Genomic DNA, 15,143 nt, shown 5'->3' with positions numbered 1-15,143 from the left:
TTACAGGTTCAAGAATGTCAGTCCCGACTGTATAACTCCTCAGCTGCAGGAGTTTGCACCGGGAGATAAAGTACTTGTATTGCTACCCACATTGAGCTCCAAATTACTCGCAAAGTGGCAAGGGCCCTTTTATGGTCACACAGTGAGTTGGGGACGTCGATTATGAGGTCGAACGGACAGACAGAGGTGGAGCACGGCAGGTGTATCACCTCAATCTCCTGAAATATTGGAGCGAGGAGATGCCCGTAGCTTCGGTGACGGTGATTCCGGAGAGGGAGGAGCTTGTACTGGAAGTGAATTTAAAACACCAAAATCAAGTCACCCCAGTCCCTTGTGGAGACTTCATCTCACCATCCCAAATCACGAAGGTAGCCAAATTACAAAGGGAAATTTCTGATGTGTTTTTGCCTCTGCCTGATCACTTGAATCTCATAGAACACCACATTGAGACAACTCCAGGGGTATTGGTACACACCTGCCCCTATAGATTACCCGAACACTTGAAACAAGTGGTACGGGAGGAACTTAAGGCCATGCTAGATATGGGAGTAATAGAGGAATCCAACAGTGACTGGTCCAGCCCAGTGGTTCTTGTACCTAAGACCAATAGGTTGGTTCGATTCTGTGTGGATTTTCGAAAAGTCAATGCGTATTTGACGCATATCCGATGCCTCGTATTGATGAACTGCTAGATCGGTTAGGTGCAGCTCACTTTTATTTGACATTAGATTTGACAAAGGGATATTGGCAGAAACCCATGACTCCCATGTACTGTGAAAAAATAGCATTTTCCACTCCGTTTGGATTACACCAATTTGTGACCCTTCCGTTCGGTTTGTTTGGGGCCCCAGCTACGTTTCAGCAGCTCATGGACAGAATCATCCTCCCACAAGATGCGTATGCTGTATATGATTGGCAGTGACACATGCAGCACCTGAGGGCTGTCCTGAGATATCTGGGCTTCCACTTGGGACATGGGCAGGTGCATCCCCAAATTGATAAGACCGCAGCGATTGCGACTTGCCCAAGACCCAAGACCAAAAAGGTGAGACAGTTCCTGGGGGTGGCTAGCTATTACCGGGGGTTTGTTCAACTGTCACCAGCCTGCTGACTGATCTTACTAAAAAGGCAGCTCCAGATCCGGTCCAGTGGAGAGAGCTGTGCCAACAGGATTTTACTCAAGTGAAAGCTGTGCTTTGTTGTGGACCACTTCTACACTCTCCTGATTTCTCTCTCCCTTTTGTTTTACAGACCGACGCGTTGGATAGGGGGTTGGGAGCCATGTTGTCCCAGATGGTCGAGGGGGTGGAGCGGACCTGGGGCGCAGATGGCTGTCGCGGACTTCCTTTCTCGAAATGGGGGGAGTAGGGGACAGGCCGGATGGCTCCCTGGCCAAAGGCAGGCGATGGGGGTATGTGGAGGTGGGGGCATGGTCAAGCGCCTATTTGTGAATGGAGAGCGAGACTGGGAGATGAGAGTGGTAAGGAGTTACACCTGTGGGCAGTTTTACTAAAAGCTGTTCTGTGTTGTAGTGAGAGGCAACAGAGAGATAAAAGGGAGCTGAGAGACACAGAGGGGAGAGGAGTGACATGCACCGTTCTGTGTGTGTGTAGCTTATTGTGAGCACTGAAAAGTGTATAAAGTGAAGAGACTGAATATATATGGAGAACGGAGATTTCGCCTGGCTTGCTGCTTCCTCATTTAAGTCAAAGCAGGAACTTGTTACAATATATACTGTACACTGATGAGCCAAAACATTATGACCACCTGCCTAATATGCTGTTGGTCCTCCACATGCCGCCAGAACAGCACTGACCCATGAGGCATGGACTCTACAAGACCACTGAAGTTGTCCTGTGGTATCTGGCACCAAGACATTAGCAGCAGATCCTTCAATCCTGTAAGTTGCGAGGTGGAGCCGCCGTGGTTCAGACTTGTTAGTCCAGCATATACCACAGATGTTCAATCGGATTGAGATCTGGGGAATTTGGAGGCCAGGGGAACACCTTGAACTCTTCATCATGTTCCTCAAAACCATTCCTGAACAATGTGTGCAGTGTTGAAAGAGGCCACTGCCATCAGGGAATACCATTGCCATGAAGGGGTGTACCTGGCCTGCAATGATGTTTAGGTAGGTGGTACATATCAAATTGACATCCACATGAATGGCCGGACCCAGGGTTTCTCAGCAGAACATTGCCCAGAGCATCACACTCCCTCCACCAGCTTGTCGTCTTCCCACAGTTCATCCTGGTGCCATCACTTCCCCAGGTAAACGTACATGGCCGTTCACGTGATGTAAAGGAAAACAGGACTAATCGGACCAGGCAACCTTCTTCCAATGCTCCAAGGTCCAGTTCTGACGCTCGCGTGCCCATTGTAGTCGCTTTCGACCATGGACGGGGTCATCATGGGCACTCTGACCGGTCTGCAGCTACGTAGCCCCATACGCAGCAGGGTGCGATGCACTGTGTGTTGTGACGCATTCCTCCCGTAAACATCATCACGCATCGATGAGCCTTGGGCGCCCAACACCCTGTCGCTGGTTTGTGGTTTGTCGCACCTCGGACCACTGTTGGTAGGTACTCACCACTGCTGTCCGGGAGCACCCCACAAGCCTTGTCGTTTCAGAGATGCTCTGACCCAGTCGTCTGGCCATAAAAATTTGGCCCTTGTCAAAGTCATTTAGGTATTTGCTCCTGCCCATTTCTCCTGCATTCAACATGATGAATATGAGAACTGATTGTTCGCTTACCATCTAATCTACCCAGACCTTGACATGTGGAATTGTTAGGAGATGATCAATGTTTTTCGCTTCACCTGTGAGTGGTCATAATGTTTTGGCTCATTGATATATATATATAGTACTGAAAACTGAAGATTTCATACAAAGGTGTACACTACAGTCTTCAAAGACAAAAGACAACTGGCTCTAACAAGGACAGAAAGAGATGTGGAAGACCAGATGTACAACTAAACAAGAGGATAAGTACATCAGAGTCTCTAGTTTGAGAAATAGATGTCTCACATGTCCTCAGCTGACAGCTTCATTGAATTCTACCCACTCAACACCAGTTTCATGTACAACAGTAAAGGGAAGACTCAGGGGTGTAGGCCTTATGGGAAGAATTGCAAAGAAAAAGCCACTTTTGAAACAGAAAAACAAAAAGTAAGAGTGGGCAAAGAACACAGACATTGGACAACAGATCATTGGAAAATAGTGTGATGGATCGTAACCCCATTGAGCATTGTGGGATCGGCTAGACCAGCTATTTATTTAATTTTTGGCAAAACATTGTATAGATCAAATGTGCATTTCCTGAAGGAAATAACAGTGTTTGCAAGGCAGACAAAAGAATAGTGTTAATGCTTCAAGTTACCTTAGGTTTTGGGCTTTTTGTTCTGCTTAATTGAAATGCTGCATAATGCACAAAACACAAGATCAATGGGAGATTTAACTTTAATTTGAAACTATTCTTGTGAATGAGTGGTACTTGTCCATAAAAAGTCACTGCCATGCTACTAAGGTGTTGTGGGGGATGTTGCTGTGATGTTGCTAAGGTGTTTTTGGTGGGTGCTAATTTATTTTGGGTAATTGCAATCACTTATTCGCCTTCATGTTGTTCCAAACCTGTATGACTTTTGTTTTTTCTGTTGAAAACAAAAGATGTTTTGCAGAATGTCTCAGTCTCATCACTTTCACTGCATCTTGTTCCCATAATGAAAGTGAATGGTGACTGAGGCTTACATTCTGCATAACATCTCCTTTTGTGTTCCACTAAAAAAGTCATACAGGTTTGGAACAATATAAGGGTGAATTCTAAATTTTTGGTGAACTATTTTTTTTTAACAAACACAATCAAATAGAATGTTTGAGGGGTATCAATACAGTGCTGCCTTATAAGCACTGTAAAAAACAAATGCTTTTTTTCATGCCGGCTGGAATTATTTGAGGCATTCCCAAATCCATGCTGTCATGAGTGTGGTCTGACATCCCACTTCACTGCACAAAGACTTCACAACATCTGTGGAGGAATACGCTCTCTCTCTCTCTCTCTCTCTCTCTCTCTCTCTCTCTCTCTCTCTCTCTCTATGCCTGCGTTCACTGCAGACTGGCGTTCATTTGTAGATGGCAGATCTCTCCCAGAATCCCTCAGCTGTTCACTGACTCACAGGGGTCCAGCACAATGCCCAGAGAGTACCATGAGTAAACCTCCTGCAGGCATCCAGTACTACATTGATGTATAAATATTTTACAGTTATATTTTTACAGGAATATCATTATTTTATTCACATTACAAGAATGAAAATTAAGATTTGTTACATTACAATACAAAATTATTGCAATACAATGTTTGTTTTTTTTAAATCAGAATAAATTAAATGTAGTACAACATACTACAATGATTAATAAATATTTTTTTTGATTTTTTTTTTAATTACAGGAATGAGAATGAAAAAAAAATTACAGTAGAGTAACACAATTTTGTAATACAATAATTTTTTTTTTGTTTTTTTTTTTTGCATTTTGACATTTCTTTTTCTTGACAATTGAACACATTTCCCCCAATTCTCATTGCTATATTGCATCCAGATGTAAATTATTCCTGTATTACAAAAATTATTGTAATACAATATATATATATATATATATATATATATATATATATATATATATATATATATATATATATATATATATTGTTTAGGATGTTTTTGTGTTGCATTTTGACATTATTTTCATGACAAACACATTTCCCCCATTTCTCATTGCTGTATTGCATCCAGATGTTTTAAATGTTTTTTTTTTTAATTCTCATTATTTGCATTAGATTCTCATTACTGTACTACAGTAAATTTTTACAGTATTCAAGTAAAAATACAGTAATTAATACAAATATTTTTTATTTAAATCAGCATAAATTAAAGGTAGTACCATTAATACTACCATGATGTACAAATATTTTACGATTTATGCAATATATTGTTATTTTCTTCACATTACAGGAATGACAATTAAGATATTTTTTTAGCATTGCGGCTTTAATTTTATGTCATTTAAACACATTTTCTACAATTCTAATTACTGTTTTGCATCCAGATTCTCATTATTGCAACATGGTACATTTATTATTACAGTTGATAAATACAGCAATACAATATAAAAAATGTAGATTTTTAAGGGCACAGCACTGAAGGTGCATAGCCCCTATTGTATCCATTATTATTATTATTATTATTATTCTGGCAGGGAGTCTATGGCAGCCCTATGAACCATACATATGAAAATTATGACTGATGGGGTGGGTATGAATAGCCACTATACCAAATGTGGGGTCATACTCTATAGTGCCACCACCAGTTCAAAAATGCACTTTTCTTTTGCGTGTACCTTTTGAACCATTTGTCCTAGAGACACCATTCTTTTTTTGGCTGATTAATCTCCACCTGATGATTCAAATTGACATCTTACATAAAACTGCACCATCTTGCATTATGACATTTACAGTTTAAACTTTTCACGTCCTTCAAACTTTGTCCAATTTGTCAAAACGATGACTCAAAATATTCTCCAGACCAAGCCGCACAGAAATGACCAGAAATACTTTAAATTTGTGCTACCGTTCAGAAATGTAGAAATTATGCTAACGTGAAGTTCATGAAGTCAATATGAAAATAGATTTGAAACTGTATCTCGGCAATGCTTTGTCCTATCGAAACGAAACTTGGTATGCTTCATCAGGACCATGATCTGAGATAACATGCAAAGTTTGGTGACAGTGCCAATAAATGTCAGAATTGGATATTTTTGCCTGTAACTTTTGAACCGTATGTCCTAAAATTGTGTTTGGTGTATTTGGATTCCTTGGGTTATGAGGATTTCAACTATATCAATCTTTCAAACATCAGTCATATAACCTCTCCGCCATTTTGAATTTTATGAAAAAGTAATGTATATTTTAAACGCTTTGTCCGATTTGAATGAAAATTGGAAGGGGTCTTTGATATCATGTCCTGAGGGTACCTAAGCAGTTTGTAGACAGCGCCACATAGTGGTCAAAATGCTTAGTTAATTTAAACAAAACTTTTCATTGCTTCCTTATTCTAATTCTTCTGAAATTAGCAGAGATAAATTTCTAAATGTATTTATTGTTATATTTTTGTATTATTTAAAAGCTGCAGCTCTTAGCTTGGAATGTATCTTTGGCACTCTTGAGCTGTGTCAATTGAATGGCCCAGTGGTTAACACATTGGAATACAAGTCAAAAGGTTGTGAGTTCAGGAAAGAGCAGTTTTAAAATTTGTACTTCAGTTGATCTCTGAGTCTTCATATTGTGCTTACTACAATACAGACTGTACTTTATTGCATAATTCCTGCTTCAGTTAAAACACTAAGCTGTAACTGTTATCTCAGAAAAAGTTGTATACTCTCAACCAAGAATGTCTCTTTGACAGCAGTCAGACTTGTCGATCATGTGGTGCAGTAGTTAGAGCTCTGGGCTTCAGGTCAAAGGACTGGGTGATCCCCTATTCGATACCCACTTCAGTTGCTATTAGCATTGTGACTCTGTTGTGCTGGAGCTCTTTGCAATGTGCTTTAGGGCTTGGCCCTGATCAGTGCTGCTTGCAGCTATATTTTGTATTATTATTGCAATGAAAAATTGGTAAATATGTGCTTAATTATCATAAGAATAATGTTATAATGCAATGTTTTTTTATTTATTTCTTGTTCTTTATTTTCAGAATGTAATTATTATTATTATTTTATAGGCTACTTTTTTATTTTGGGGTGATATATGACTGAAATATGTTCTGGACAGGTTTTGTGAAATCCATCTGACTCTTTGTATAAGCTCCATGCAAGCCAGAAAATCTGAGCCAAAAAGTTCAATATCAGATATTGTTGACATATCTGATGTTTTTATGAGCGTGCACACACACTCTCTTTTTTTCTGTTGTGTGTGTGCAAAGCCTTGATTCAATCACTGAATGCCAGTCGCAGCTGCATGCCGCTTTTCAAAGCCGTTATCAGTGATGTCAGAGTCACTCTATCTTCAGGGTCAATGTTTTTTCATATTTCCTGTTGCCAATCACTTTCTATTCATCTCTTGCTTGCAGATCTCACCCAGAGGAAAGTTTTACTGCTCAGAGGTTGCAGTTTAATAGCTCAGGAGACTTCTCAGTAACGTTTAATTGAAGTATCAAGATGTTTGTCCAGAAATGTGTATTTAGGAGAAATATTATAGACACAACAGAGTCAGTTGTTGATATACAGTATGTGTATTGAACTATGAAATAAATGTAGACAGCGTGGCTCAGATCATTCGGTCTTAGAAGAATTTGATGAGTTCTTCTGGAACCAAGACGGCTGAAAAAGTGGGTGGGCACTGTTGCACTCTATTGCCTTTGTGCAATAGAAAACACATAGGAAAGATATTTTGTTTAGTTAAATACAACATTTTAGCTGGGGGCGGGCATGGCCGAATGAGCACCCCTGTAGCACTGACCCAGTAGCTGTTTTCTATGGGTCCTTGCTTGCGCATATGTGCACTCTCTCTTTCTCTCAGCACATCTGTAGCATAAACCGCATTGGCACACAGTAGAGTTTCTGGCTTTGATTTCATGCCAGCGGACATAGAGAGACTTTGATCTTACTTCAAGCTCTCCAACACACACACACACACACACACACACACACACTGTTTAGTTCTGTTTAATCTGCCTTTGATGCGCTAACGGGAGGAAACTCCTGCCCTATTCCCCCTGCTATTACTGATGACACGAATAAGGATGCTAATAGGGTGCATGCTGGGTAAATGAGACTGTAGTGTAAATGTCACATGCTTTCTTACACTAAATCATTGTGATCAAATGACTATGACTCTGCACTCTGAACTTGCTCATAATGATTCAATTATTATGCTTTATTAAAGAAAGCAATAAGCCACACCATTGCATAGTCATGACAGTAGTTAAATTATATATAACTCTACACCGACAGAGTTATTAAGCAATTTTATCACACTAGTATCATGTTTATAAGAATACTGTTGTAGTCAGAATTGTTTTGCGAATTGTTAAACTTTTACACAGAAAGAAATTGTTATCGTAGAGTAGTATTTTGGGGGGAAAAAAATCTGTTTAAAATGATGTACAATTAATTGAGACAAAGACAGAAATCATATCTGTCTTAGAGGAAAAAGCTGCTTCATTCTACATAAGGTGCTTGACACACATTCATGAGCGTCGCTGTCTTGAGATCACATGATCAGCTGAATATTACTCCGTTTTTCTTGATAATCCCCTGTAATTGGACGTTTTCACTAGCAAAATATATTAATCATGGCTGACTGCGAGTAGTGCATTTTATAATGACATCGATAACTGAGAACTTCTGTTTTTGCATGATGCCGCATCTACACCGCGTGGTGTCAGCGCAACATAAACATGAATATTACTGAGTGCTCTTTAATGTTTATCCAAATGGTTTTACTGTGCTGTTATGAACACTAGAGATTATTGGCTATTAAAATAAAAGGACAAGCTGTTCGATATCCCGACTTTCTGTTTCAACAGGAAATGGGGGTTCCTTCAACTTCAGGCTTCAACTTTCATGTCCCAAAGTTTGATTTTCCTTTTGTTATATCATTTATTATATCATTGGAAACTTTTCCAGGCCTTCGTCATTTATTTGTAGTACTTTTCAAATGTCTTTTATGTATAGATTTGACTGTTTAAGATTTGTAATTTGAAAATATGAAAATTCATTATAAAAATACAAATTATTACATGCTTAGAATTAAGATAATTCAAACAAAGATTGAAATATACATAAACCATTTCAATATTTAATGTGTGAAAATGATTTCTATTAATTTTACAAAAATTATGACTGTCCCACGGTTGTGTCGTCATTTCCACCACAACAAACAATTTTAAGAAATATTCGTGTACTTGTTAATCAAGTGGACATAAGTGTCAGTGAAGAGCATGCTTGAGATTAAATATGAGAAACAAGTGGTTTGAAAAAAACAATATTACTTGTGAGCAGAGTATTTTTATTTCCAATCAAGCTGTAATTTTGTCAAATTATGCAAAAAGTGTGAAAATATTATTGAATTATGTGTATTTATGATACATAAAATGTTAGCTATGAATTGAGCATTAGCAAGACAAAAGAGTCAGACATTTTATTCAAAAAAACGTTAAAGATGTCATTTCCATGAGTGTCATTTCCATTACAGAATTCTATTAAACACAATACAGAATTTGAGATGTGCTGGAAATGACACTGTGGTGGGAATTTTCATGATAAAAATGACATATCTCTTGTGATGCATGTATGTACAGATACTGTTGGACATTGTTGTTAGTTGACAAATTAAATAAACTAGTGAGAGTGTGAAAAATATTTTAACAGGATTTTACTTTCTAGAAATTTAAAAGTCTGAAGGTGCCCAAAGTTGAAGAAACACCCATACTGTATATGTCAACATTTGTTGACTTTGTTGACTTGCTGTAAAGTTGATGTATGTCATTATTTTACCCATTTTGTCTCTGAAAACTGCATCTTGCTAACAAATATAATCTTTTCCTCATTGTTTATTTGCTTTGAGCTCTAAATATCACTGAATTTATTTCCTGACAAAAACCACACCTGAGTTAATAGTGCTGCATGGATAGTGTCTGTCGCCATGGCAGAGCTTTTGCCACGGTGAGAGCAAATTCAACACAATCTCCCTGTCGGGAAGAGAATTGTATGCAAAGTCAGAAAAGACAGAAAGCCTTGTCTCATGTCCCTTTATTAGGCCTGTTAAAGGAATGTTCTGGGTCCAAACATGTTAAGCTAAGTTACAGAATACAGCATACATTACAATACAAGTCAATAGAGGCAAGGCTGGAAAAAAAACACTGGAAAAAAGTTCAAATACTCTGTTTCGAAAGTATCGCCACAAGACTTTAACATGAAATGTGTTAACATGTGCTTAGTGTGATAAAATTGCTTATTGACCTTGTCTGAGTAAAGCTATATTTTCGAACTCCTGTAATGACCATGTAAAGACACTAAAACCTGATCAAGTTTGCATGATATGTGCAAGGATACCAGAAAGGGCAACAAAAGAAAAATTCTGCCTTCAGGTGCTATCGGAATTATCCTACCTTCCACTTCGTAATACTGAGTATGTCACATTCAAGTGCTTTGTTAGAGAGAAAAGAAAACATGGAGGACGGCAGGTTCATTTTTGCACATTTCTTTGGGAACTCTTATTTTGACACCATTATGCATGTCAGTCCACTTGCTGAGGATAATGTAATTTTCTCTGTGTATAAAATGTACAATATGCATCAAATGGTTACTGATATGCGTAAATATATATGACCGACACGGCAAGCGATAGCAAAGTAGCTGCATTTAGAAAATGAATTTTCATAAATTATAGCTACTCCCCCATGTTGAAAGTTATGTCTACTTCCAATACAGAAACTTGTGTATGAAATATATTTTCCAGTTTTCCTGTGATAATTACGACTTGAGAGGGCATTCATGTACAACTTCCAAGTAGGAAACCCGTATATACGATAATTCTGATATCATGTGAAGGCAGCATCAATCCACTGCAGTTTCCATCAGAAATTCATCCGCCTAGAAAAGTAGTTCTACCGCTTAAAGGACGATTTAGAAAAAAGCTGGACCGGTTACAGTGGTGCCGTGACCCGGATGGGAGTGAGGTTTAGGGGGGTGAGTGTAACGGGAGCCAGCTGGTACATAATAGCTGTACGGTATGTGTAAACCTCACTCCCCTGGCCTCAAGAGGCACACTAGCGACTGACGCTAGAGGCTGTAGCCTTTAGCCTCCTTGTTAGCGCACCCGCATTACATGCTGAGCTGACAACAGTTCAAATCCCGCTCAGAGCGGGTTGAGCAGGACCGGTTACAGTGGTGTCGTGACCTAGGTGGGAGTGAGGTTGAGGGGGGTGAGTGTAATGGGAGCCAGCTGGTACATAATAGCTGTACGGTATGTGTAAACCTTATCCCCCTGGCCTCAAGAGGCACACTAGCGACTGACGCTAGAGGCTGTAGCCTTTAGCCGCCTTGTTAGCGCACCCGCCTCCCATGCTGAGCTGACAGCAGTTCAAATCCCGCTCAGAGTGGGTCGAGCAGGACCGGTTACAGTGGTGCCATGACCCGGATGGGAATGAGGTTTAGGGGGTGAGTTTAATGGGAGCCAGCTAGTACGTGAAACCTCTGCGGTATGTGTAAACCTCACTCCCCTGGTATCAAGAGGCACACTAGCGACTGACGCTAGAGGCTGTAGCCTTTAGCCGCCTTGTTAGCGCACCCGCCTCCCATGCTGAGCTGACAGTAGTTCAAATCCCGCTCAGAGTGGGTCGAGCAGGACCGGTTACAGTGGTGCCATGACCCGGATGGGAGTGAGGTTTAGGGGGTAAGTATAACAGGAGCCAGCTGGTACGTGATAGTTGTGTGGTATGTGTAAATCTCACTCCCCTGGCCTCAAGAGGTGCACTAGCGACTGACACTAGAGGCTGTAGCCTTTAGCTTCCTCGTTAGCGCACCCTCCTCCCATGTCGAGCTGATACCAGTTCAAATGCCACTCGGAGCAGGTCGAGCAGGACCGGTTACAGTGGTGCCATGACCCGGATGGGAGTGAGGTTTAGGGGGTAAGTATAACAGGAGCCAGCTGGTACGTGATAGTTGTGTGGTATGTGTAAATCTCACTCCCCTGGCCTCAAGAGGCACACTAGCGACTGACGCTAGAGGCTGTAGCCTTTAGCCTCCTTGTTAGCGCACCCTCCTCCCATGTCGAGCTGATACCAGTTCAAATGCCACTCGGAGCAGGTCGAGCAGGACCGGTTACAGTGGTGCCATGACCCGGATGGGAGTGAGGTTTAGGGGGTAAGTATAACAGGAGCCAGCTGGTACGTGATAGTTGTGTGGTATGTGTAAATCTCACTCCCCTGGCCTCAAGAGGCACACTAGCGACTGACGCTAGAGGCTGTAACCTTTAGCCTCCTTGTTAGCGCACCCTCCTCCCATGTCGAGCTGATACCAGTTCAAATGCCACTCGGAGCAGGTCGAGCAGGACCGGTTACAGTGGTGCCATGACCCAGATGGGAGTGAGGTTTAGGGGGTAAGTATAACAGGAGCCAGCTGGTACGTGATAGTTGTGTGGTATGTGTAAATCTCACTCCCCTGGCCTCAAGAGGTGCACTAGCGACTGACACTAGAGGCTGTAGCCTTTAGCTTCCTCGTTAGCGCACCTGCCTCCCATGCCGGCTGACACCGGTTCGAATTCCACTCGGAGCGGGTCAAGCAGGACCAGTTACACACACACAACATTTTAATGATTTTCTGCTAAAATCAACAGCATGGCACAGATCCTATGATCTTCCATTAACAGTATAACTCACAGCATGTATCTCTCCTGTTTTCAGTCTAGCTCTGCATCCTGATAAGATCCAGGTGGCGACGGGTCAGGTGGGAAAGGATCCGTATATCTGTGTGTGGGATTCATACGCCCTGACGACAGTGTCCATCCTGAGAGACGTTCACACGCATGGCGTTGCCTGTTTGGCCTTTGATGCCGATGGTCAGGTGAGAGACATTATATTTGGATTCCACTATGACAGGGATTAATAAAAAGATCTTGCCGATATTCTCTGTCTTTACATGTTTTACATGTTTCCATGTCATTCAATTGCTTTTATCGGCTGATACGATAATTGGCTGATACATCGTTGCATTGCTAATAAGGACTTTCTCCTTAGCTCTCAGGAATACTTGATTGTGATTGGTCAGTTGGTCCATTCTGCAGTAAAATATTTTTGTATAATGACTGCTAAACTAAATGTATTTAATAATTGGAATTGACTTATCGGCTGATAAATATAATTTAATTTATATTTTCATTTAAAAAAAATATGAAATGTGGGTCGTGCTTAGACTTTCGCTTTCTTGTTTAGACTTTCACATATTATTCCAGAGAATTATGAGACTAAAATTCATTAGAAAACTTAAGTATCATAGAAAGATGGCATTGATAAGTATTAAAGCAATGACATTTTTTAACAATGAACATGTACACCTGATTCCAAAGGTTGACTTTTAAAAACCATCATGTTTATTTCCATGCACATATGGTGGTATTTAGAAAGCAATATTAGTAAGTTCAGATTTTCCTTCTTTTGTGTTTGCAAATTGCCTCATTTGACTTTCTATTTCTTCCTGTGTTGTGTTTTGAACATTTAGCGTTTAGCTTCTGTCGGACTCGATGCCAAAAACACAGTGTGTGTTTGGGACTGGAAAAAAGGGCGTGTCTTAGCCACCGCAACGGGGCATTCTGACAGGGTAAGAACGGAACTGACTGTTCTTGTACTGTACAGTTAATTCAAATGAAAGCTGCTGAACCCAAGATCAAAACTGCAACATGAACTGTGCATGAACTGACAAAATAGAGTGTGTGTGAATTCAAAACTCAGGATATACATGTATGGTTGACTTGTAGTAGGGATTATGTTTCCATAGCAACAGGTACTATACCTCAAGGACATTAATGATTAGGAGTATTAAGAATAAGTTATTGTGTTATAATGCAGCAAATAGGAGCTTTTCATACATCTCGCTCCAATTCAGATGCTTCATTGGCATGATGGTCAAAATGTAAAATTGCCTACAGATTATGAAGCAATTCATACATTTAAGAAAAAACTAAGACAAATATTAAGAAAAATTGCTCTGTGTTATACTGTCACTAATTCATTTGTGTGTGTAAGAGTGTGTATATGTGTGTGTGTGGTCTTTCAGTGCTTGGGCCCAAATAAAATAAATAAAATAGCATTTTAATATCTGTAAATTGTTTATTGGTTAATGAACTAAACAATGAAATTATACTGTAAATAAATATATATTATATGACCTCTAATTTATTTAGTGTTCCATTATGTTTATAGAAATCATTTGGGGTTTTAACTTTTTAAAGGGATAGTTCACTGGAAATTCTGTCATCATTTACTCTCCCTCATTTTGTTCCAAACCCATATTATTTTCTTTCTTCTGTGGAACACAAAATTAGATGTATTATTATTATTGTTGTTACTGAGATGTTTATTCCACGTGGTTGTGCTCTGGTTTTAGATCTTTGATATTTCCTGGGACCCTTTTCTACAGCATCGGCTTGTGAGCTGTGGAGTGAAGCACATTAAAGTGAGTCAAACCCCAGAGACTCAATTCATCTGAACCCAAGATGATTTTAACACTCTTGGAAAGAAAGAAATGAGGGATCAGCAGAAAAATGCCATCATTTATTTTCCTCTCCATTTTAGTCTTTCCTGCAGATGCAGACTTCAAGCAATCTATTAGCATACTGAAAAAATGAAACAGACAATGGGAAATGAATTAAGCTCTGCTCAAAATTCAGCTAAATTTCACATAAGGGAATCATTTTTTAGAGCAGTGGTTCTCAACTGGTTTTGCTTCAGACCCAGATTGTGCATTCATCATCAAGTGATGACCCAACACAGTACCAAAATTGTCAGATAAAAGTAAAAAAAACAGTTGAGAACACCTGTCTAGAAAACATTTACTGCTATCTTCAGGACGGTTCAGTTCTAGCTCAGTTGAATTTGATATTAATTAAATCAGAGATTGTTTGTTTTTCATTTACCTCTCCTGTAGTTTTGGACATTATGTGGGAATGCATTGACACCAAAACGTGGGATTTTTGGAAAGACGGGGGACCTGCAGACCATCCTGTGTTTAGCGACAGCGAAAGATGAAGTGACGTATTCAGGTGCTCTTAACGGAGACATTTACGTTTGGAAAGGACTGAATCTGACACGAACAATACAGGCGGCGCACGGAGTGAGTTTAACATACATCACACATCCTACACAATCTCATGTCATATACACATCAGTTACATAAGTCTATTCCATATAGTCTCTAAAGATGGCTCAGGATGGTCGACTAGTTGTCCAGCAACCAAGTAGTTGACTAGGAGATGATTTTAGAGATGCCATTATTTTTATATGTGTTTTTCTAACACAAAGGTTTTAAACATGACTGATGACACCACAAGAAAGCACACATTAACCACTCACTAGCGATTATCCTGAGTTATGAT

General features: G+C 39.9%; 1 protein-coding gene across 3 annotated transcripts in view; it reads left to right on the top strand.

Moving 5' to 3' along the window:
• Positions 1-15,143, top strand: part of LOC127426019 (echinoderm microtubule-associated protein-like 6) — a 92,488-nt gene that overhangs the window by 7,334 nt on the left and 70,011 nt on the right. For all 3 annotated transcript variants that reach the window (XM_051672447.1, XM_051672448.1, XM_051672445.1), the window contains exons 2-5: positions 12,457-12,616; positions 13,271-13,369; positions 14,156-14,224; positions 14,696-14,881. In XM_051672447.1, coding sequence (XP_051528407.1) covers positions 12,457-12,616; positions 13,271-13,369; positions 14,156-14,224; positions 14,696-14,881 — 514 coding nt within the window. The remainder of the gene's footprint in view (positions 1-12,456; positions 12,617-13,270; positions 13,370-14,155; positions 14,225-14,695; positions 14,882-15,143) is intronic.

Source organism: Myxocyprinus asiaticus, chromosome 35, assembly GCF_019703515.2.
Source record: "Myxocyprinus asiaticus isolate MX2 ecotype Aquarium Trade chromosome 35, UBuf_Myxa_2, whole genome shotgun sequence".
In the NCBI taxonomy this organism is placed as follows: domain Eukaryota; kingdom Metazoa; phylum Chordata; class Actinopteri; order Cypriniformes; family Catostomidae; genus Myxocyprinus; species Myxocyprinus asiaticus.
This window is presented reverse-complemented; position numbering and strand designations above follow the sequence as displayed.